At 40.7% G+C, this 25,686-nt stretch overlaps 1 protein-coding gene across 2 annotated transcripts in view; it reads left to right on the top strand.

The window, feature by feature from the left end:
* LOC118986183 (cytosolic beta-glucosidase) overlaps positions 1-25,686 on the top strand; it is a 97,687-nt gene that overhangs the window by 61,531 nt on the left and 10,470 nt on the right. The window contains exon 5 of one of the 2 annotated variants that reach the window (XM_037044995.1): positions 21,195-21,232. The exons of the other annotated variant lie outside the window; for it this stretch is intronic. Coding sequence (XP_036900890.1) covers positions 21,195-21,232 — 38 coding nt within the window. The remainder of the gene's footprint in view (positions 1-21,194; positions 21,233-25,686) is intronic. 2 annotated transcript variants of the gene reach the window in all.

Here is a 25,686-nt window from a genome sequence, read left to right as displayed (position 1 = left end):
TGTCTGCAGCCACTGATCCGCATTCCCTCAGAGTGACCTGAGAAATCCATACGTTCCCTTAGACTGCTTAATAAAACATTGGGAAGCACTTTGACCCTGAGTGGAATATAGCCCCAGATAGTTAATGTTTGCGTGTATTATTATATTAGGAAATATGCAAGATGCTTGGGCAGCTTTTAAAAATATTCCTCTGCTGGATAGCCTGGGCACCGAGTTGTTTCCTCCACTGGCTAAAGTCTCTTTGTATGTGTCTACTTTTTATTTGTTGACCTTGAATTCATCCAGTTTGAAATTATGTTGCCCAAATGCAGTTCAGATTCGTGTGTTCAGAGTAAGGAACACAGTACAAAGGACGTGTGTGGCAGAGACAGTTTTCCCAAGCCATTGATTTGGAATCACGAAAGGTGATCAGCTAGCAGGGCCTACAGTGTCCGTGTAGCAAATATTTTAACAGGATCTTAACTGACAAAGCAGTACATTTGGGAAATTACAAATATTAGAACAGAAGTTTTCATGCTCTGACTAGGAAAGAAAACATTACCCTTCCATTCCTCCTTTTTAGTACTCAGTGTTTGTTCTACGTACCAAAGATTTAAAAATCTTGACTACAAACGTTGGAATAAACTGGGGAGATTTAAAAAGTATTGGGTGCTTCCCCTGGCGATTGTAATTTTTTCCAGCTTGAATGAGATATAATTGCGTATAACATTGTATAACTTTAAGGTGTACAAGGCGATGTTTAACTACATGTGCACATTGTAAAGTGATTATTAAAATAAGGACCTCCATCCTCTCACATACTTATCTTTTATCTTTTTTTGTAGTGAGAACATCTAAGATCTACTCTCTTAGCAACTTTCAAGTATGTAATACACTGTTGTTAACAGTAGTCACCATGTTGCATATTCTATTCATAGAACTTATTTATCTTATAATTGGAAGCTCATGCCTTTTGATCAACATCTCCCCATTTCCCCATCTTCAACCTCATTCTACTCTCTGTTTCTATGTTTGGCTTTTTTATTAGATTTCACATATAAATGAGATCTTACAACATTTGTTTTCCTCTATCTGACTTTTCTCACTTAGCATAATACCCACAAGTTCCACCCGTGTTGGGGTAAATGGCAGGGTTTCCTTCTTGCTTGTGGCTGAGTAATACTCCATTGTGTCCATCATCTGGCTATCAGCCATCTACTCTCTCACATGTTCTGTATCTATTCATCTGTCGACATTAGGTTGTTTTCCTCTCTTGTCATTACGAATAATGCCGCCATAAAAGTGGGAGTGCAGAAGCAGATTCTAATTTAAATGTTGGGGATGTGGGCTGAGCCCTAGGGATTTCACCGGCTCTCCAGGAGATTCTAACGTGCAGGTGATGCTGTGAATCACTGGTGTAAGGGCTTTGATCTTCTCACATTACAGAGAGATCTTGCCCTGGCTGGTGTGGCTCAGTGGATTTGAGTGATGTCCTGCAAACCAAAGTGTAGTGGGTTCCATTCCTAGACCAGGGCACGTGCCTGGGTTGCAGGCCACGTCCCCAGTCCTGAGTCAGGGCGGGGGAGCAACCACACGTTGATGTTACCCTCCCTCTCTAAAGATAAATAAATAAAATCATTTTTAAAAGGGAGATAAATCTAAATTTTTTCATGTTATTATTAGTGGAACACTATTTGCATAGAACATTGACTATCCGGATCTGAGAACTGAAAAAAGACCTAGTTTCTAAGAGCTACTTCAGGCCAGTGTTCTCCTTAATGTTCAATGACCACAAAGTACCAGAATCTCTCTGGAAAGTATTTCAGGAAGAGATTTATGCAGGTGTAATGTTTGCAAAGCATCTCTGAACTGTGCTGTTGGGGGGTGTGCTGCTGTTTCCCCTGCACATGAGTAGTAGTTGGAGTGTGTCCAAAATTCCCCTCCTTCTCCCCATCCTCCTTCTCTAGTTCTGTTTTGAATTCGGGGTTTGATCCATTTTCTGCTGGATGTTAGTGTTGTGGAAGCAGTGTATGCAGACTGATTTGTGTTTCTTTGCAGGGGCTCAAGCGTCTGCATGGGATGCTTATGGGAATATTTGTTTATTCTTCAGATGCCTAACAGATGATTCCTGTCTTTTTATTAGTGTCGCCTGCCACTAGCCATTTGCAGCAATGGTTTCAGGTTTGTCTTAAGCTCAGGAACACTTTGTGCTGTTGTATCTCTACCATGGACTCTAAGTGAGGCCATGGCCTCTGATGTTTGCATATGGAGTATTGGCTTTTCTGAATCTGTTCTTTGTGTCTTTCTTTTTCTCTCACAGTTAAATCCTTTTGCCTTCCTAGAAGATTTGGACAGATTTCCAGTCCTGTCTTTCCTTTTACTGATTTGACTTTCAGCTAGGCCCCTTATCTCATCTCTACCACCATGGTGGTTTCTGATTCAGCAATTTGTTTTCTTCATGCGTTCTTTCCAGGTGATCCTGAGACTGCTTACTTTAGTTTCATAAATATAATAAATGCTCATATATTTTTAAAATGAGAAAATTTTCTAAACATTCATTGTTTCGTTGCAACAAGTCTCTCTTAATGTGAAGCATTTTCTCTCATTTTTAGAAGACCATTCTCTTCTTATGACAGGCAATACCTTTTCTGGGGTCTAATTGTTTTCCTCTTCAGTTGTGGGGAATCCAGGTGGTAGTCTTCCTGCTGACGGGGTCTACCTTCCACAGGTGTGTTCTCTACTTCCCATCCACACTGATCGACCCTCCGTTCTTCCTTCAGTCATGTGCCTCTTGCCCTTTCCTCCAGCAGACAAACCAGAAACTGTATATGTTTGCACAGATGGAACCAATCCTTTGTGGCTTGCAGACTTCATGCAGGATTGGCCTGCTGTCTATTTTGAAATGTTTATAGGAATACGGAAATTGGGAGAGTTAGATGCTTTTGCTCACATGAACAGCTTATATAAATCATTGGAATGCATTTTTTGACCCTGCTTCTGCTGATGTCCTTTAGATATAATAGTTCTAGATGAAAAACCACTGAGCCAAAAGTGATGCACTTTTAAAAACATTTAGATATGTATTTTCAAACTGACTTCTGGAAACATTTTTCCTTAGTACTTTTTTAGGATACCTCTTTTACCATACTTCACCAATACCAAGTATTATTGTTAAAACGCACACATCCACATAATATACAGTTTGCTAATTTAATGTGACCTAAAACCCTGCAAATGTGTTTTCATTTTTACTTATTTTAATATTAGAGAAGACTGGCTGTTTTGTTTATTTGTTATTTGAATTTCTTGTGTGAGGTACCTGTCGTGTCCTCTGAATATTCTATTGTGGTTTTTCTCTTTAGCATGTGTTTTCAGAAAATAATAGCCATTACAATACCTGTCATTTCTCCCAGCAATCCCCAGAAAGTATATAGGAACACTGATGACTGTCTTCTTCTTTATCGTATTTTTCCCATTACCATTTAGTTCCCTTATACCCTCCTCGCCCCAGCAATCACCATGCTGATGATTTTAATATATAGGGTGAAGTCCTCAATGTTATTTATATTTTTAAACAGTAAATCCATTCATTATAATCTTAGTGGCAGCTTAACACATTTTTAAAGGTTAATATTTTTAAGAAGTCGTTATATAAAGGACATCATATGAAGGTACCCAGAAGAGAATAAAGTGGAGGAAAGGTGGGGGAGGTGGGAGATAGAGGGACAGACGGGGGAGCTCTTCCCTCTGGACTGTGGCACTCTTGTTCCGCGAGGCACAGTTTCAGTGCCAGTTTAGAGCCTTTTCCTCTGTGTTCACAGTCATAAAACACTTTGGTATCATTTCACTGGAACTTCATTTGCCTCCAATGTCAGCGAATCCCCACAGCTGCCTACTGCAGCAGAAATACACACATGCGGTAGGGACGCCCGTTAGGAAGTTAGTGATGATGATGAAGAAAAACAGGCTGCCCGTTCCCTCCTAATTAAACCCAAACTTGTTTTTACGACTCCTTAAATCTAGGCCAAATTTCACCTCAGTCTCACAGACACGTTCCAAATCCAAGGCAAACATAAATATATGGCATTTTCTTTTTCTGGCTGCGTGTGATCCTGTCTGGGTAAAAATATTTTCATTTGATTTTGCTATTGTGATAACTCGAAAGTGTGATATTACCACCCAGGATTGGGAACAACAAAGACTGTGAAAACTAAAGTTTCTGTTAACATGCAAGATACATTTTTAGTTGTCACAGAATTTTTTAGTCAACAATCAAAGTGCCTCAGTATAAAAGATGTAATAATTCTTCCGTTTTCTGGAGAAAGACAATTTTTGAAACGTCATTTTAATTTCCTTGATGTGCCTTTTCCTTTTCTTCGTTTACCCTTCTTTGTTCACTGCTATTTTTTACCCTTAACACTCTTCTGTTTTAAAATGGGCATACTCTAAGCTTTGAGGCTCCATTCAGCCTGGCTTGGAATAGCTTTGTATAAATAAGAGAATTGCGTTATATGCTATTCAATCTTAAGGAATAAAAATGACTTTCACTTTATTGAAAAGAAGCATCACCATGTTTTAAAATTATAGGCTTTTAGAGCTGAGAGGAACCAGGGAAATCATGGAGTCCATCCTTCTTATTTTATGGATTAAAAGTGATCAGGCAATCATCCTGTCATGGGTAAACGGTGCCCATGCTCATGGGCCAGCTTTATTTATCCTGCCTACCTGATTTCCTCAAATCAAGGTGAGCCAGAGTTAGACTAAAGTGCAGTCATTAAGGGCATACGTTTGCGGTTTAGACAGTTATGGGTTCAAACCAATTCTGTCTTTCAGCTCTTAGGTCTTGGGCAAGTCATGTTACCCTAATGAGCTTCATTTTCTTTTTTCTTTTCATCTGTGAAATAGGGCTAATTGCATCAGCCACGTTAAGTAACTGTGAGGACTGAATTGTGTTTTATTTGTAGAATGTTGAGTTCAGTGCCTGGTATAAAGTCAGCATCTAAGAAATGGAACTTACTTTCGTTGACTTTTTTTTTCTTGTCCATCTTCTCTTGTAGGTGTGGGTTATCAGAGCTGCTATGTCCTGTTCTTCTCTGTATTCCCATAGCTCATTCAGTGGCAAATCAAAGGTTTCAATGACTTGAGCCCAAAATTATGGAGTCATTTTTATCTCCTTTTTCTTTTGTACTTTTGCAGCAAATTAGTCTCCAAACACCTAGGTTCAAGCTACTATCATTTTTTCCTGGAGTAATGGAATGGGATCTTAACTGGTTTCTTATTTCTCTCTCTTACTGCAGCCACTTATCCTCTTAAAATATAAGACAAATCAGCTCTAGCTGTTTAGCTCAGTTGGTTAGAGCATCGTCCCAATACGTCAAGGTTGCAGGTTCGATCCCAGCAGGGCACATGTAGGAATCAACCAATGAGTGCATAAATAAGTGGAACAACAAAAATCAATATTACTCTCTCTCAAATCAATAAATAAAATAAACATAACACAAATCATATAAATAACCTGTTTTGAGCTCTCCAGTGACTTTCCATTTCATACAGAACAATAGTGAAAACCCTTCGTTGATCAACAGGGTCCTACACAGTCACATTCTTATTCAAACTCTTGGACCTCATCTGCAGTTATTCCATCTCCCTCATTCTACTCTAGCCACACTTGTTTTTTCCTGTTCCTCAGGACTCCAGGCCTAGAGGATGCTTAGAGTCATATTTTTAAAGACAAGTGTTTGTTAGCCCATTCACCTATTGTTTATGCATTACACGTTAAGCCCTGCAAACATCATGTAAGTATTTTAAATGAGTATTTTATACTCTGTCTACTTGATTTCAGAAAGGAGTAGATGGGTTGTAAAACTCTTAAATAAAAACTTAACTTCCATGATCAAAAGGCTTTAAAAAAAAAAAAACAAAGGGTTTATTGAGCCGTAAAGGACCAGGTCCTGGGGACTGAAGTGTAAACCACCAGCAGCTATGCTGGGAGAACAAGGCCACGTGTCTGCCATCCTGAAGTCGACATACTTTTTAAATATATCAAATAGAGGGAAGAAAGGTTGTTATTAAAAAAAGCTACATTGGCTACAGATAAGGGAGTGGTTAGAAGGTGCAGTGGGGGTACTTCTGTGATAGGAACACAGCCTATGAGGAAGAAATAGTTCCAACTTTTGATTGGTTCCAGGCAACAGTCCTAGAAGTTCACGCGTAAGTAGGATGTGGTGGCCCACGTCAAGGAGGGCTGGTAGAAGCCCGGATGTTGGTTCAAAGCCGCACCGTACACTCAGCAATGTGAGTGGTCCTTTGTCAGCTGCCCCCAGATATTAAGAGGCTAGCTGCTCTAACTCTCTCATTCTCCTGCCTGCTATAATGTAGTTCAGAACATCTGAGAACTTTTTTCTTGTTAAAACAAAATTAACATGTACAATTAGACAGATTAGTAACAAAAGTACAAACCTAAGGGGAGATGACTCTTTAGGAATCTAAGTGGGGCTAGAAAACCCATCAATATACCCACAAGGCAGTTTGCACCGAATTGAGCAGATTTTCATCCTGTCTCACCCCTTTCCTCAGATTCCATTATCTCTGACCAACATGAGCTTCACTCCTATGTTATTGTCTGTAGTTTCTCTCTCCCCTCAGATTCACCCTTTGTGCTAATTACCCGACTTTTCATCTCTTAGTTAGCTCTTCCTAGATGTAATGTCGCTGAGCATTACCAGGCTCTCTAGTCTTCATGATCCTACATAGTTTCTTTGTGGGCAGCTCTTTCTCAACATAGCTGGAGCCCAGCAGGGCCAGCCCAGAGTGAAGGGCGTGAATAAACCAAACTCTGGGCTAGCACAGGTCCTGTGCTTGGTCACTGCTGAGTCACCTATCAGCTAGGACAAAGGAAAATACTGTGAACTGCATACTTTTCTTTACTCAGTAAAAAGATGCATGCCAGTTCTCCAAGAGAAAAAGCAGTGTAACTCCTATATTTGGTATCATGTATGTGTATATATATATATATATATATATATATATGTATATATATGTGTGTGTGTGTGTGTGTGTGTGAGATATACATATGATATATTACTTTATATTTATTATATACATATATATCACACACACACATATATATATACACACACTTGACTGTGACTTTATATCAGTAATTTACTGTGTGCCATGTAAAAATAAGAAAGAACTCACACTGAGATTAAGATTTCATTAGGTCTATTTTGAAATTTTATGTGAAATCTTAGGATCCTTACAGTAAGGATATAGAATATCCATAAGAACTTTTATAATTTGGTTACAAATTAGAACATTTCACCTTTAAAATATAATAAAAATTTCTGCATTGTTGTTGGAGGGATGACAAATAAATGGGATTGGTTCTACTTTCAAATCTAATTCACTTAAGAATAACTGTGAATCCAAAAGATGCGAAAACTCGCCTTTTGTGGCAAGGGTGATAACTTTGGTGGCCTTTGGGGACTGTTGTGTAGCAGTGAAAGAAACTTAGACTTAACCCAAGAATTCTGAAGCCCTGTTTTAGCCAAAATATGTGGCCATCGGTAAGCCATTTGACTAATCTGAGACCCTTTGCCATCACTTGGGCAGTGAGGGCTCACTAACAGCTTTTAAATTCTGTACAGGGTTTTGACATTGGGCTACTTTGAGTAGAGTGACCACAAAATTTAACATAGAAAGGCCTCTCTTATGATGAGAGTGGAGGCTAATCCTTTGCAGTGAAGTTGGCCGAGCTGATGACTCTGTGTTGCTGAAGGGCGTGAGCAAAAGGAATGATACCTAGAAAATGCACCCAGACAAATTGGGCTAGGCCCTTGGGAAGACTTCATCAGGCCAGTGATAATATTCATGGAATACTACATACTCTGGGAACTATCCCAGAATATATAAATTTCTCATGGAATAGACTCATCTCAGTTACTTGCAAGACACTGATATGTAAACCAAAAATGTCTATTAATTATGACTTGAAATACACTGTCAAGAACCTCAGATATGTGTGTCAATTAGTTGACACATTCTCTTTCTGGAAGAAAGCTGTAAATGAAACAGAAGAAAAGCTTAAAAATGGCTTAATGGCCGCGGTACAAGAAGAACTAACAGTATCATCATCTTTAAACCTGATATTCCCACCTAATTATGATGTTATTGCTCATGGGGCAAAAAAATTATACTCGTTGCTCAGGGCATTCATACTCTGCCTGTGCTAACACACATTCTGGCAAATGTTTTCATAGCTGAGTTTCTTTCTCTTGTTTCATCCTATTTTTAGGTATAGCCATACCTTCCTCTTGGCCCTCGTCAGCCCTGTTCCATACTGGGGGAAACTGTGTTGCTCAGGAGCAGGTCTGCAGCTGTCTGCTCTCACCCTCTGTTAGCACAGTGATGCTCTTCTAACTCACTGAGCACTGGGCATGCCTCCTGGGTTCCCCCCACATCATACTGCGTGATTCTCCCTGCTGTCTCTGTTGGCAGTAACATGAGGAATTCTCTCCAAGATCTGCATTCTCATGGCATGGGATATCTCCAGGCCTAAATGTTGGGGAGGGGACAGGAAAATTAAATGGAAGGGGATAAAGGGAAGTGTGAGGGGAGTGGCTACTTCCAAAGCAGATAATGTGTCTTTGCCTTGTCCTTGTTGGGCTCAGGTCCCGGAGGGCGGATATTTGGTATTTAGTAATACTCACAGTAATCTGGGACTCTCTTTTTGCAGACCTTGAATGTTTTGCCCCCTCGGGGAAAACTGGAATCTCAAGAGTAAAATGAATCATCTACTCAGCTAATTAGCTAGGACATAACAAAATTCTCGGGAGGATCATCCCATCTGAGAATTTCTATAATGTATGCTTGTTTTTGCAGAGTCTATCTCTTCTCATTTTGTAGCCTGCTTGTCCTCTGGCTTATGCCTCACAGACAAGACGAAATTGTCAAGTAGGCAACTTCTCTTTCCCGTACCTTTCTGTCTTACTCCTCTTGCTCTGCCTCATAACTTCTGATACTCACAGGTGACCCGAGGCGCTCAGTCCTCTCAGGTTGTCCCAGTTCTTGCATTTGCCTGCTCCATCAATTTCTCACCCACCCAGATTTACATCCTCTGCACAGCTTTCTTCTCACTGTCTTGTACCAGGCTCAGTGCTGTAATTGGCAATCAGTGTACATGCCAGTATCCTGGTAAAGAATTAACAGCCTAAAATGGTTTATACCCTTTTCTAATGGACATATACTACATCTTCAAACATTGTCCCACATTTCCTTTCAGCGATTCATTTGGTCCCCATTTCAGCCATCTAATTTTTGCAAGAATGAGTTCACCCTTAGGTTCAGAGAGAAAGCCTAATTAGTTCAAGTCAGAGACTCATTCTTGAGAAACTCTGACTGGAGCATGGACACGGATGTAGCCCAGTAAGAGATCAAGAGATGCAAAATGTTTGTCTGTGTTTCTACAAAGATGATTTCCCCCTCTTCCACTGGAGCTATGAAGTGACCCCTTGGTCTTCCTCACGTGGTGTGGGAAAGGGAAGTCTGAAACTCTGGCCACTGTGTTACATTGACAATGGGAGAGCGGGGAGGTTTGGGGGCTTCGAAGGGCTGTGGAAACTGAAGCAGGTCTCCTGGAAGTCAGAACAGACAGATGGAGACCAGCTGGATCCTTGGTGAGATCATCTGAACTGCTGTGTCTACCTTTCCCTTTAGCCATTATGTCTCTAGACTTTTAATTACCTAGACTTACAAATCTTTATTGTTTAGGTCTGGGTCTTCATCCATCTCAAAAAGAAGCATTATGGAAGATACTCGGTTATAAGTTTTAAACCTTTACTGGAGTCTAGCAGAGTGGTAACAGTTCATATTGGGTGGTGGCGTTGTGCCGGACACTGAGCGTCCCTCAGCACACCATATATATGCCATGGAAAAGGTCAGCCCTCATCAAACACAGGCAGTGAGTCCTAAAAAGCATGTCAGTCAGGCCCTCTACACAAGTGTACATTCACACTCTACTAAACATCTCTTTGAGAAGACCTTGGGCCATATTGCATTCTGACCTCGAAGCCATCTGAGGCACAGTTCTGTAATACCTACATTGCCCACAGTCAGACGGTTGGCATCAGCACAGAGCAGTGGAGACAAGAGATTTGGGAGAGAAGGTTTGAATTCTGTCATTTGCTGTGTTGTCTAATCCTAAACGTTCATTACCACATTTTTGTAAAGGGATCCTCAGATTTCACTTTCTTAGTTCCTACTCAGTCACCTTGGACTTGGCTGGTGACATAGCAAAGGCTTAATAAATACTTTGTAGATTAGTTATTTTACACTTGCTTAATGCCTTTCTTAGAAGTACTTCCAGTTGAGATTACTTCTACAAATCACATAATGCAAGATAAAATGCCCTATATATCTGTCAGTTTTCTCTAAGACTGTTTTCTAAGTACTATACGTGCTCAGTTCATGGCCTGGATATTCATTTGCTGGAAAAATAGAAATCACCCCATTAGTCATACCTCTGCAAATTTCACATCTTATACTCTAAGTTTTGTGGTGGGTGATGTTGAAAGCCTCATTTCTGGTCGGTTACTGCATCCCGACACCTGTGCATCGCTGTGGACATGTTGTGATCGTGGAGTGAAGGGAGATGATGATGCTCCGGGTTTCATCGCTTTGAGTGAAGCACAGAAAGACCTTAGAATAGGAGACACTGCTTAATTAGCGCATCAGTGGTTTATATTACCCAGGGTGAAACTTCCACTGGCACCAGAAAAAAGGCTTGAAACAAAAGACATCTTTTGTATTTTAAATGTTTTTTCCTTTTATTCGGAATTCACAGTCTTCTCTCTATGACTGTAATCTGTAAAACCCACAGTGTAACGTCATTGTCGTGACGTTATTGTGTTCTACAATACCAAGTGAAGGTACACAGCTGCTTCCTGATTGATCTCTGAGGGCAGATCTCCCCCCGTGCCACCTGAGGCAGAGGTTTATACCTTGATTTACGTAATGCAAAAGCTCTTAAACATCCTGGGGTTTTAGAACCTGAAGGGACTGCCAAAATTTTCTGAAGACTTTTTTATTCATTGATTCATTTTTAGAGAGAGAAAAGGAAGGGAGAGAGCAATATATATATATATATATATATATATAGAGAGAGAGAGAGAGAGAGAGAGAGAGAGAGATTGAATTGTTGTTCCACTTATTTATGCCTTCATTGCTTCTCATATGTGCCCTGACCCAAAATAGAACACCAAACATAGGAGACAACACTCTAACGTAACCAACTGAGCTACCTGGCCAAGGCCACAATTTTCTAATTGTAACTTCACGACATACTGATTGACAAAATTCCTAATAAAAATGATTAGAAAACTTTTCTACTGAAATATATTTTATTTGGCATACTATCAAGGTATCATAAAATATTTGCATATCTCTGTGTTAGACTGAATAAATTATTCCCTTTATAGATTATGTATACCAAACACATCTCTTTTAATTACCAAAAACTTGGTAGTTAAAAACTCCACTCAATTGATGGAGTTTTATGGCTTCAGGTTTTACATTTAATGCATTGTTATTTTTTAAATATGGTGTAAGATAATAATCTAGTTTCATTTTTTGTAACTAGATTGTCCATGTGACTGTCCAGTTATACCAACATTATTTATTGAAGAGACTATTCTTTTTTTAAAATATATTTTATTGATTATGCTATTATAGTTGTCCCATTTCCTCCATTCATTCTCCTTCACCCTGCACACCCACTCCCAGCCAATTCCCCCACTTTAGTTCATGTCCATGGGTCATAAGTTCTTTAGTTTCTGTATTTCCCATACTATTCTGGCCACCCCCCCGTCTATTTTCTACCTACCTTCTATACTACTTCTTCTCTGTAGCTTTCCCCTACCTCTCCTCCTCCAACTCCTCTGTTGCTAACCCTCCATGTGATCTCCATTTCTGTGGTTCTGTTCCTGTTCTAGTTGTTTGCTTTTCTTTTAGGTGTGGTTGTTAATAACTGTAAGTTTGCTGTCTTTTTACTGTTCATATTTTTTATCTTCTTTTTCTTAGGTAAAACCCTTTAGCATTTCATATAATAAGAGCTTGGTGATGATAAACTCCTTTAACTTGATCTTATCTGAGAAGCACTTTATCTGCCCTTCCATTCTAAATGAAATCTCTGCTGTATAGAGCATTCTTGGATGTAGGTCCTTGCCTTTCATGACTTGTAATACTTCTTTCCAGCCCCTTCTTGCCTGGAAGGTATCTTTTGAGAAATCAGCTTACTGTCTGATGGGAACTCCTTTGTAGGTGACTGTCCCCTTATCTCTTGCTGCTTCTAGAATTCTCTCCTTCATTTTAATCTTGGCTAATGTAATGATGATGTGCCTTGGTGTGTTCCTTCTTGGGTTCAACTTCTTTGGGACTCTCTGAGCTTCTTGGACTTCCTGGAAGTCTATTTCCTTTGCCAGATTGGGGAAGTTCTCCTTTATTATTTGTTCAAAAAAGTTTTCCACTTGTTGCTCTTCCTCTTCCCCTTCTGGTAATCCTATAATTCGGATGTTGGAACATTTAAAGATGTCCTGGAGGTTCCTAAGCCTCTCTTCATTTTTCTGAGTTTTTGTTTCTTCATTCTTTCCTGTTTGGTTGTTTCTTTCTTCCTTCTGATCCACTCCATTGATTTGAGTCCCAGTTTTCTTTCCATCACTATTGGTTCCCTGTGCATTCTCCTTCATTTTAGTTCATGAAGCCTTCATTTTTTCATCTAATTTGTGACCCAAATCAACCAATTCTGTGAGCATCCTGATTACTAGTGCTTTGAACTGTGCATCTGATATGTTGGCTGTCTCTTGGGCACTTAAATGTATTGGCTCTGGGGCTTTGATCTGTTCTTCCATTTGAGCCTTTTTTTTTTCTTTGGTCTGGTCACACCTGTTGCGTAGTGAGGGATGGAGCCTTACGTGCTCACCAGGGTGGGGCAACCCAGTCACTGGGTTGTGATGCTGTATGTAAGGGTGGGGTCAGAGAGGGAACAGAGGTGAGAGGTGCTTCCTCTGCTCTCTGCCGGATTTCAGTCACTTCCTCCGCTTCCCAGAAGCAAAGTAGGCTCTTCTGGTGCTGATTCCCAGGTAGGTGGGCTTGTGTACATTCCAGGATCCTGTGGGTCTCTCCAACAAACTCTCCTGTGAGGCTGGAAGTCTCTCTCAACACCTCAATTCCCACAAGTGTTTTCAATCGGTGCTTTTAGGCTTTATTTCCCATCACTGGGGGCCTGGGTTGCCCAGTCTGTCTCACGTCCCATTTTCGTCTGGTTTATCTGCATGCGAATGTGCGTCCGTGGTCACCCAACCACCTTCGGCCTGACTGGATCTTCTCATTGCCACCCCGAGCCGGGGGTCTGCCAGGCACCACCTGTGTGCCTGGGGCACCAGCCACTGCTTTTTCCTGCTGTGCCCCCTCTCCCCTGGCTGCTGACTCTGCCCCTCTTACTGGTCTGGATGGATGGTTGTTGGACTTCTGTACAGTTCAATTTTCTGTCAGTTCTGGTTGTTTTTTTGTTTCTAAATTTTTGTTGTCCTTAATTTTGGTTGTGCAAGGAGGCACAGTGTGTCTACCTATGCCTCCACCTTTGCCAGAAGTTGAAGAGACTGTACTTTACCCATTATGTATTCTTGACTTCTTTGTCATAAATTAATTGATTTATGAAATTGATTAAAAACTTTATTTTATTTTAATGTTGTTCAAGTACAGTTGTCTGCTTTTTTCCCCTTCTCTCCCTCCCACCCCAGCCATCCCCATCTCCCACCTCTGTTCCCACCTCCCACTGGGTTTTGTCCATGTGTCCTTTAGAGTTGTTCCTTGATCCTTTTAATATATTGTTGAATTTGGTTTGCTAAGATTTTGTTGAAAATTTTTGCATCTACATTTATCAGGGATATTAGCCTATAACTTACTGTGGTATCCTTGTCTGATTTTATTATCAGGGTAATGCTGGCCTCGTAAAATGGGTTTGGAAGCATTTTCTTCTTTTCAATATTTGGGAAACATTTAAGAAAGATAGGTATTAAATCTTCTTTGAATGTTTGTTAGAAGTTACCAGTGAAGCTGTCTGGTTCTGGAATTTTGGGAGCATTTTGGGGAGGTTTTTGTTTACTGATTCCATCTCCTTATTCATAGTATTTGGTCTATTCAGATTTTCTATTTCTTTATTATGGATGCTTAGAAGGTTGTATGCAATGCCTTTTTAAATAAACATTTCTCACCAGAATTTTTGGAGTCTCATTCTTGGCACAGGATTTAGTCCACTTTTGCCAAAAATTGATAGTTAAACTTGTCTGTTTCCAGTAGAATTATTTGTGGATGGATACACACACACACACACGCACACTCACACAGCAGGGCCTTGAACATGTCATTTTGTTATGATGCTGATGAAGTGCCAGAGGGATGTAAATTTTGTTTATATCAATTAGCCTATTGGTTTCATTGTGTGTCATTTTGCTTCAAGTGTTGAGGACTTACTAAGTTTCTATCTCTACTTACACCTATCTTTTTATATCTATATTTGGTTTGTTTTTGTTTTTCTGTTTTTAATTTATGTAGGTTGGTAGAAAGGATTTTGTGGCTAGATTAACAGTGTTTGCATTGACTACATTCCCAGCGCAGAACAGAAAGCAAACAAATCCACTTAAAAGAACGAAGTTGGTTTAGAAATGTAAGTAACCCGTTTTGAGCATGACGCATGTCATAATTTTCAAAGGTTTGTTATAGAATTGATTTCTTTTGGTATGTTTCTGGTGGTTTACTTTGATTGACTTAGCCAAATAGTATCATTTGATTTGGGAGAGGTTATTTTAATGCACAGAGCTGTAGGTGTAAATTTTATTTGCGTTGATAATGTTGAATAAACAGCGTCGATGTGTTGGCTTTATTTCTGGCTACTGCGCCGTTACATAACTCGATTGTCCCGTGTCCAGGCATGGATCTAAATCTTTAGGCAGCTGGCAGTCAGTCACGTTGCATTCGCTTCTGCTCGTGGACTCAGGAAAAGTACTTAAGAAAGGAAGTTATTTCAGGATTTTCTTCTCTTTTTCAAAGTGAAATGTTATTTCCGTAGAAACTTGATAAAGAGTAATTTAGCTCTTTTCCCAGGTCTGTCTGAACGACACATCTGAAGGTATGTAGTTCTGACTTTACCATTCAACTGGTATATACACTTCACAGAAGATGTGACTTTTCCTTATTTTTCCTTTAAACAAATCAACATATTATTTTTAATTCTTTTAAAATAGATTAAATATTAATAATTGTCTTTTTACCGCGTTATGACATTATTATTTTCAATATTTACTTTAATACCTATAAATATTCATCAAGTAACCATTCAATAATAACCATTCATCATGGTTATTATTAACCATGAAATGGTTAATAATATTGCAAAAATACCATATTTTTCATGTATACTAAGCTATACTTAAAATTTTGCACACCATAAAACTATTTGATCAAGTTGGCATAATTTTACTGATAATTACAGTAATTCAGGCAGAACTTCAATTTGCTTTTCAGTGCATTCTACCTTTTTGGGCTAATTTGGTCCAACTCCATTGGAGTTAAGACTATGAAGGCTTTAGTCTTCACCTACTTTAACTGTGTTATGAAGCCCTCATAAAATAAACTACCCACAGTTCATGCATATAAGGTCCTGCCTTGGTTTATTTTACCACGATTGTGTTCTATGGATCTAACTGTATATTTGTCTAATTTGACAACAAAATATGAATGGAGGTTAAATTATTTGGAGTCTTTTATCCTCAAAGAACTAAGTGTTCTTGGGTAGTAAAGCCGACTCACCAGCAGTCACGCCAGTTTTCACCAGGAATGGCAGAAATTTCCTCAAGGACATCAGCCGACACACAAATGTCTGTTGAGCGTTTGGATGCCACTGGAGGGCACGAAGGCACATGAAACATGTCTTCCCAAAGCATAAAATTAACTTGATGAGGTCACCGATGCTCAGATGTATGCAGTGTCATGTAGTAACATGCTAATACAAACGAACAATAAAGGGCATATTAGTTGCCACGTGAGGGGTATAGTGGGTGTCACAGATGCCCTGGGGACATTTATTTATCCAAACCTGAGTAGATTTAATCCTCCTCCTCAGACTTTTATAAACAATTCCTTGGACTAAGGTGCTTTGTTCCACATGAGAAGGCTAGGGAAGTAAGTGATACTAGCGCATATATTGAATAGTGCCTGCGTGCTGGGTATTGGTGTATTACTTGATTGAGACCCCCTCAGGCCTATGATCCTCCTTTCACTGGCGAAGAAACTGAGGACAGAGGAACTTGCTGAAGTCCACACGGCTGCTAAATCCCAGGGTTGGGGTCTGAATCCAGGCAGCCCAGGCTTAGAGCTGAGGCTGGCCCGCTGCCCCATCCTGCCTTTTCTAGCCCATCCGGTTCTGAGATGCTGCGGAGAAGGGCATCTGGCCTGGGAGCGCCGGCTTCCTGCTGTGGGTTTCCTTTTCCAGGGCTCCAATCCGTACACAGAGAGCTCATTTACTAAACGGGCTCTGAGTCATTGGCTAATGGCCTTTGGTGAGTAGTGTCCCCGGGAGGGCCATTTCCACAGCCTGACGCACTGGGCAGTCAAGCCCACGGTTGTTTATCCTGCTCCAGGACAACACAGCCCAGCACCTGAAGGCGGCTAGGAAACATTTCCTTACCAAAAACTCGAAGCCAGGGGCATCCCACTCATTTTTACTGGGGGCCACTTCAGCCTCGTGCTAGCCTTCAAAGGGCCGAAAGTAATTTTAGGATTATATAAATGTAAGTACTCCTTCAGTAGGGGCAAGAACCCGCCCTGTCGTGGGATTCAGCCCACGGGCCTTGTGTTTGCCTCCTGTGCTCTAAGCGGAGAACCGAGCCTGGCACTGGCTTTCAGGAGGCAACCTCAGCATCCTCACTTGCACACTGAAGGCATTGGGGTGAGGTCGTGGGGACGGCTCCCGTCTTCACACATGGGTTAAAGCGATGGGGGCTGTGGCCTGCATCTTTCCTTAGCTCCTGGGTTCCGAAGGAACTGTGGCTCTGGCGTGGAACAAAAAGCTGTGCTTCTATTTGCCATGACAGCAGACCCTCCCCACAGGGGAAACGGTGACAGGTGCATTTTTTGCCCCAATTGCTGGCACCCCTGGAGCATCTGTTTCAGTTATAAGATGGAGATAATAACACCGACTGTGCAGGATTGTTGTGAGGATTGAGTTGATAAATATAAAGTTCTTAAAAGAGGCTGTGGACATCCAACACACATTAGCCACGGTCATTATTATTTTGCTGCTATTATTCTGTGTATCAGATTTTGTAGGGAAATGAAATGAGATTTAGGAAAGGTTTCACTTATGGTTCTGCCCTCTCCTACTTGGGGGGCATGGACGAGTCACTTTATCTCGCTCCCCAATGGTCCCATGTGAGACGAGGATGACACCCACTGCACAGGGGTGTTGAAAGAAATAATAAAACAATATCTTTCAATTTCATGGGTGAATTTTAAAACCTCGTGTTTATTAGCATCATGAATTGCCCTAACCAGATCCTTCTATTAAATTCTCTTTCTTATTAAACCCGTTAATACAGCTATAAAACTGAAGTAACCATAAACCCTTCCGATGTGTGGCCTGTAAGATTTGATTCTTTTCCTTCATATTTTTAGTATCTGGTCCCTCCCACTGCAATTTCCTTAAATCCCAGGCCTCAGCAACCTCCTAACTGGCCTCTCCGCCCCTAGTCTCTGAGTCTGCCGGCAGGCTGATGGTGCTGAAGTGCAAATGCAGTCTTCTCGTTCCCTTACTTAAACCTCCCTAGTGGGTTCTCATCTCCTTCAGCATAAAATTCCGATTTCTTAGCATGACAAGCGAGGTCCTCCCATGACACGGCTTTTTATACACTTTTTGCGCACCTCCCCAGGGTCTTTCTTGCCCTTTCGCCTTCATCGATGCCTTGCGTCGCACCAAATTAGTTGCAGTGCCCAGAACACGTCCCTGTCTTTCCCTGTGCTTTCTGGCCTTTTACTCCTCATTATCTTCCACCTGCCCTTCAAGATGATTTTAGCATCACCTACCATGAAAGAGCCTTGTCTGCCATCCTCTTTCCCCGAGAGTTCCCTGAGCTGGAGTCTCCCTCTGTCGCTCACAACACCCAGTGTTTGTCCTGATCACGCGCATCGTAACTGCTCTCTCCCGTCTGTCTCTTCCTTGTCAGAGAGAGGAAGCTTTGAGGATTAGAATTGTGTTCGCCTTATGACTGTATTCCCAGTGCTTTAAACCAAAAACAATAAATGTTGATTGAATGAAAGAATAAATATTGTACTCCATGAAATGGTAGTGTTGTCATCCGTCAAGATTCACCTACAAGTTGCCCATCCATTCCACCCTACAAGAGGCTTACGAGAGGGCATGCTTGAGATGTACTGTCCAATGCATGAGCTTAGGCACATGGCATAGCCTCCTTATGTCTCATTTTTCTCATCTTGGAAAATGGCAATAAGAGTTTTCACCTTATAGGATTGTTAGAAAAAGCTAATGAAATATGCATATAAAACAGTGCTTGGTATCTAGTAAACACTCAGTGAATGTGAATTACTATTCTCTTATTAGCTCCAAAGTGGAAGTGAATTCGCCCTGTTCTTTATTCAGGAACATTGCTTTTGGTGGTGGTCAAAGAAAGATTGAATGAGAGAGGTGGTCTATAAATTTCTTTAATTTCATTAAGGTAACTCATAAAAGGGTGGATTTATGAAAATCCAAACGAAGCCAAAATTTATCAAGAAAAACAATAGAATTCTAAAACTTGTTTGGACCTGGCATAAGCCAAAGAAAACAAAAATCTTTGTTGTTATTCTGCCCTGCAGTTCACAGTAAAATGTAAGATTTTTCAACTCCCACACATATTCCCTGCTCTATTTCCCTTCAGTTGATGCCTTTTAGGAATATTTTTGTTCTTTTAATACTGAATCAGAAAAGATGAACTGATATACGAAAGACAGCACAGTCGAATAAAGAGACATTGGTTGGATGTGCCCTGTCAGTCACATGCTCAGTGTCAGGCACTTTTCCAGAATTTCTCCGCCAGTCATCTGCTGCGGCCACCTACACAGCTGTGATCAACGGTCTTTCAAAGGATAAATGCAATGGAGAAAAAAATCACTCTTCTTTACCTCCTAAGCAGAGGTGTGAACTCCCAAGAAGACGAATCAGGAAAAGGGCACAGTGGGGGTCTTGGAAAGAGTATGGACTTTGGGGTCAGACGTCTGGGCTTCAATTCTTTCTCTGTTACCTGTTTTTTTTTTCAATTGCTTTGAACACATTAACTTCCTCTGAACTTCATTTTTGTGTGTCCATATAATGGACATAATACCATCAATCTTAAAGGGTTGATGTGAACAACATGATTTCTTATCAATAATTTATAGCTGTGCCTTTTTTTAAATGTACCTGGACAATGTCATGTGCCATCTTTTGGTAACATCTCTGCCTTTCAAGTCTGAAAAGACTTGAAAGGTGCTCTGGTTACACACTTGTGAGCCATTGTTGGGAGCCTGGAGATAAACATAGTAGACATGCTGTAGCAGGGAGATGTTTCTAGCTGTCTTCCTCTTTCCTTCCCTATCCCTCTAACTTCCTTTATTTCCTTCCTTCCTTCTTCCTTCCTCCCTCCCTCCCTTATACTCTTTCTTTTGTGCCTTCATGCACTTGTCAAATAAAAAGCCCTGGTCAAAGAAACTAGTCTTCTAGCATATTATTGATGACGTCTTCAGTACCTGTAGGAAGCCACAGTTACTTCTTTCATGTGTCTCCTGGTCTGTCATATAGTTTCATAGTAAAAATCTTTATTTCTTCTACCATTATTAGTCATCTTCCACTCTTCATTTTGAAGCTTGAATACAATATAATCCTTCCATGATACAATTCACAGGCTCTTTTGATGCGGGACCATGGGCACAAGAGTAATAAGTCAGGATCTTAGCGGTCGAAGCTTAGCCTCTTCATCACTCTGTATAATGGTTAGGCTAAGCCATCTTACATAAAATACATTTCTAAAATCCAAAGATATACCACTCTGCTCTGTTTGGGGGTGGAGAACTAAAAGAGTTCTAACTTTTATATAGATTCTTAGTTTGGGAAGAACCCTAGAGAGATTTTAATGCAAATAGATCTATAAGATCATCCAATTTATACCAATCACTGGATCATATGACCAACTTTGGACACATGTGTCTGATGCATGCGTAAGCTAATTAGAGGTAGACATAGAAATAGGACTCAGAACCTCAAACTGAATTACTCTGCTCATGGCCTTGGAAGAGGCCATTAACAAGGACACATGGACAAAATTCTAACTCTGGCTTGCCTTGTATCTTCTTTTACTTAGCTAGTGAACTCTTAGTTACCTTTCAAGTTTTGATTCAAATGTTTGTTCCTCTGGAAAGCTATCCTTGAACTTCCCAGGGGAGCTGAATCACCCCACAGTGTCCTTTTGTTTTCCCAAACAGATGCTTCTGGGTCTGTCTCCTCAGTGAGAGTCAACTCCTGAGGGCAGAAACGGCATACATACTACTTACCTCTGAACCACCACACCTAGCCTGGAGTCTGGTCCGTTTAGCTCAGTGGATATTTGCTGAGTGAATAATGAATAAACACGGCTTCTCAATTGCCAGAACCAGATGTGGAGCCACAGAGCTCACTTGGAGAGGGAAACTTCATGCCCCTCCTCCTCTGCCATTTCGATGGGTAAAGCTCATCTGAAATTCCTGTCAAATACTCTCCCGTCTTTGCAGGGCGGCATGATTGAATGGCTGCTTTCTTTTATGCCATAATGTTGGAGTCCCCAAAGTTTAGGCGGAGAGATATTTCATGGCCCTCGCTCTGAGGTCTATAAGGAATTTTATTATCTGAATAAGTATTGATCGCGGCTTACAAAATACTGCAAACCTGTGTAATTAAAAAGAATGAGACCAGCCATTGGTGGGCAGTGCATGGCTAAGTGTTCGAGAAGACAAATTCTTCAGGTGCCTGCAATTTTATAATTGCACCAGCCTGGGAAGCTTATTAAAGCCTTGCAGGTGCAATGTTTCATCACAGAGTAGTGAACCTTTGAAAGATATGCATAATAAACAGAGTTTGAAATATGTTTTTATTCCAGGCCATATGGTCCTGTCTGGAGCTTTCCTGGATCTTTGGGTCAGTTCACTGTTGAAAGATGGGCTTGCAAGGACCCACCTCTCGGAGCAGCTGTCAGAGCCCTATCAGAACAAATCTGCTTTTGCATGATTATTTATTTTATGTGGCTCTCTGCGACAAACCCAGCCTCGCTCAGTAGCTGAAATGTGCTGAGCAAAGTCTCTTCCCTGAACAGCTTGTGGCCATATCACCCAGCAGTGTCCTTCCTTGTCCTTAAAAAGCAGACTAGCGAGACTTGTACAGTAGGCCAGGACAGGCAGCCTGGGTGAAGTGTACCCACCTGGGCTTGAACTTGGTGCCAGCAATGTGAAAACTTACACCATAGCATTTAAAGAGGCATCACTGTTCTTTCTTCTCAACTCTCTGTTACTCCATTTCTTCTATCTTTTGACTCTATGCAGGAACAGTGGCTTTGGTAAACAAGCACTTGAAGTGTTTTTTTGTGGTGTTACTGTGCTGAGGATAATAATGCTAATGCTTGCTTCTTCTCCCTTCATCATTAACAAAAGGTGTCATTGACTCCTCTGAGAATGGCTTTTTAAGGAGCATCTAATATAATTTATTCACCATTTATTGTATATGTATAGGAATATCAGTAACTGACAAGGGACATGATCTTGAAGTCAAGTGACGCTGGAGAAATATTCTGGCATACAAAATGAGCAGTGGGCTGTTCAGATTGGCAGAAGATATTTCTTTCTCTTTACTTGGACAAGGCGAGATTTGGAGTTGAATTTTATCAACTTGGTCAAGAAAATAGTCTTGCCATCTTTAGAACTATCTTTCTTTATTCTTTTCACACATAGGGTAAATATTCTTTTAGCCTATTCTTACATTGCTAGCATTATGTTCAGTAGTCTGTATTTATTGGTAGGCATTAATTTTTTTAAGCAGTATTCATTAAACACCTATTCTTTACCAGCCACTGTGCTAAGCTTTGGGGATATAAGATCATGTGCTTCTTGCCCCCATGGAGCTTAGAGTCTGGAGTACAAGGCAGGCACTGAACAAATAGGTGATTTCACATCTTGTTCATCTTATGAAAGGGAAGTTAAGGGTGTTGAGTAGAGGCACATAGCAGGGAACCTTGTTCTTCTGCTTGACTACTTGACCTTGAGGGCGAGGTCTACATTACATTTTTCCCCACCTATGAAAATCACTCTGCCTAAAACAATTAACTTGTGTGTAGTAGATACTTAATAAAGTATTTTGTAGTTGTAAGGAGGGTTGAAAGAGAGAAGCTAAGAGGAACGCATTACCATTAGTCTATTTATTTAAGGATACAGTTTGACAAATTACAGTTCTAAAGCCTTAAGAGCAACACGACACATTTTTCTTTGCTCTCACATGCAGTTATGCCAATTTTTATTTACCCATGGTTCCTTTTTTTTGCACTGACAGAGCCATAGGACCTAGAACTTAGCCTTTCACCTGTAGAAACACAGGACACTGCTATTTCCACCGGGGTGCCAACTACTTTCTTTTAGTTATTCTTAGGTAGCTGTAGTTACTAGATATTGGCTCTTTCTAGATACAAGTGGATCAACATTCTTATGGCCTAAAAAATGATAGCTATTCCAAAGTGTGTACCTCAGATTTAGGAGAAGGGTATATGGTGGAATGTTTTCTTCTGGAGCTCTACTGTGGTAGCTAAGGGACTTCTGGACCAAGGGGTCAAGCTCAGTACTATGTCCAGGGGAGTATAATGACATGGCTCAATAGTATCGAGAGCATCCAGAGAGGTCTCAGGAAAGGGCTAAGACCTAAGAGGAATACCCTAGAAAAACAGCTAAGAGTCAAATACAGGTTCTTTGAGATATATCAGAAATCAGAGGTAAAGACTGGTAGCAGCAGCTGAGACTGTGGAGAAGCTTTTGGGAAACATCAAACAGTGGGAGGCCAGCAAAGTGATGGGGAGTCTCGGATCTCAGAAGACGGAGAGCTGGAGTACCCAGGCTGGGACTGGAAGCAGGGGCTGGTTTCTCATGGACCAGGGACAGCCCAGAAATGTAGCACCAGGGAGTTCAGGTCCTGGGTGAGGACTTGGAGTTAATGGCTTCTCAAGTCTTGGTTTTTGAGCTTGGAGATACTAGGATTTGAATACCCAGTTGGGACTCAAAGGGGAAAATTCAAGAAGAGTGATAAGCCCAGTGTGTCTGGAGAAAGGCAAGTGGATGGCAGGAAGGAAAGATGTAGGAAATACAGGCAGATGCCTGATCACATAGGTTATGAAAGGTCGCATAAGGATTTGAAATTTTGCACTGAGTGAAACAAGAAACCATTGAGTGGGGGAGTTACACAGAGGAAGGACATAGCAGAAATATTTTTTCAAAGATTTACACTTTCTAGCTACATGGTGTGCAAGGATTATGGCAGAGAGACCAATAAGGAAGCTGTTGTGCTAGTTTAGAGAAAGAAAAAAATGGATAGAGGTGGAGCCAGCTACAGCAGGGCAGGGAATAGGATAAGGAAAAGGGAAACTTGTGTACGGCTTACCTGTAGGTATTTATTCTGAAGAGCTGGTTGGATGGTGCCATTTATTGGGACTAGAAAAGCTGGAGTCGGGGCAGGTTGGAGGAATGGGTTGAAAACCAAGAGTTCTGTTTTATACACAAGTTTTATTTACTTACTTAAAATGTATAATTAAAATTTTGAGTGTTAAATTTGTCAAATTTCAAAATTAAAATACCTTTTAAGATATTTGAGTGAACTCTACCATTTTAACCATGTTCAAGTGTACAAGCCAGTGGCAGTAAGTGCATCCCCTTTGTGGTACATCCGTAACCTCTATCCACGTCCAGAACTTTTTCATCTGCCCTAGACTGAAACTTGGTACTCATTTAAGTCCCCCTCTATCCCTGAGAACTATTATTGTACTTTCTGTTTCTGTGAATTTGACATTCTAGGTAATGCCGATAAGTGGGACCATACAATATGCGTTTTGTGCATTTGGCTTATTTTGCTTAGTGTAGTGTCTTCAGGGTTTACTCATGTTTTAAAATTATCAAAATGTTATTCTTCTTTAATACTGCACGATAAGTATCCCATTGTAGCTATACACCGCATTTTGTTTTTCCATTCCTCCAATGAGGGACATGTGGGTCATGGCTATCTTTTGTGAATAACGCTGCATTTAACGTTAGTGTATAAATATGCATGTTAAATTTTAAATGCCATTTATACCCCCAATGAAGCAGTCATATGATCAGTTACTTGTAGATTTTTCTAGGTTAGAGAAATGCCAGAACTGAAGATAAAAATTTTTGAGTCATCATAGAGTATTTGACTAGAAAACTCATGACCCAAATTTTGCCATAGCTGAGTCATATCTATAGCACCCCCCCCACCTCCAGTGGAGGTGTAGACACTAAGAAGACAAAAGAAGTAAAGTAACCCTTGACTATTAGTTGGGTCTTTGGTCCTCAAATTGTCTCCAGAAGTCTAGTGAGCTGGTCTATAAACCACATGGCATTTTAATTTTAATTAATTAATTTATTTGCCTAGAGTAGAAACAAGCTAGAATTAAAACAGGCTGAAAAATCCACAGTTTCCTCTAAATTCATCTTAGGAATTCTGAACTTATATTTCTAATAAAATAAAAAGTCACCCCATTAGACTGAATCCCAGCAAATGGAGCCAGAACAACAGACAGCAGCCCGCTAAGCCCGCCTCTGCCCCAGACCTCACCAAACCAAGAGGTTTTGGGCCTGCTGACAAACCAGGGAAAGAGGAACTTTAAAGTGTGAGCATTGACTCCAAGGCGGAGACACCGTGCCATCTTACCACTGACTTCAGGATGCATTAGAGACCCGTACCCCTTTCTGCCATAACTGGGTAATCTGATCCCCCTGAAAACTATCACCCCAGAAAAACTTGGAGGAGTTACTGTCCTCTAAATGGAATACTACTCTTTCTCTCAGGGGGCATGTTTCTGGTTTTGATCCTGAGTTTTTCCTAGGGAGATGGAAGGGGATTAGAGAAGGTGAGGAGGCGCCTTGAGAGTTTTCCCTACACTGCAGTGCCCAGATTCTGCCCTTAGGGGATTGATGTTACTGGTGCTCCCTCACCTCCACCCATTTTATGCCTCCAGGCCATCTTGCTACATGATTTCCATGGTGGCTGTGACCCTTGGGTCTCACCCTCAGTCACAGATTTGCAGTCTTGCCAGGTTATTTTGATATAAGGATTGTGAACTTTGGAGTCAGGCAGCCACAGGATTCACTGCCAAATTCTCCCCTTGTAATGTGTCACTTTGGTCAGATTATATCTACAAAAAGTGTCACCTGTGATTGTATCAGGTCAAGGACATAGGACATTTCTGGCCCTCCTTCTCAAGATCTCTTTTCAGCTTATTTACTTATCTTCAAATGATGTACCACCATAAGACTTACACAAAAGTCTAGTTTTCTTATTCTATAAATTTTGTTCAACAACTATGACTTCAATTACCATCT

Source organism: Sturnira hondurensis, unplaced genomic scaffold (genome assembly GCF_014824575.4).
Source record: "Sturnira hondurensis isolate 20B ecotype Veracruz unplaced genomic scaffold, ASM1482457v3 Scaffold0000780, whole genome shotgun sequence".
NCBI lineage: Eukaryota > Metazoa > Chordata > Mammalia > Chiroptera > Phyllostomidae > Sturnira > Sturnira hondurensis.
Note: the sequence above shows the minus strand (reverse complement) of the source record. Positions and strands in the feature narration are given on the sequence as shown.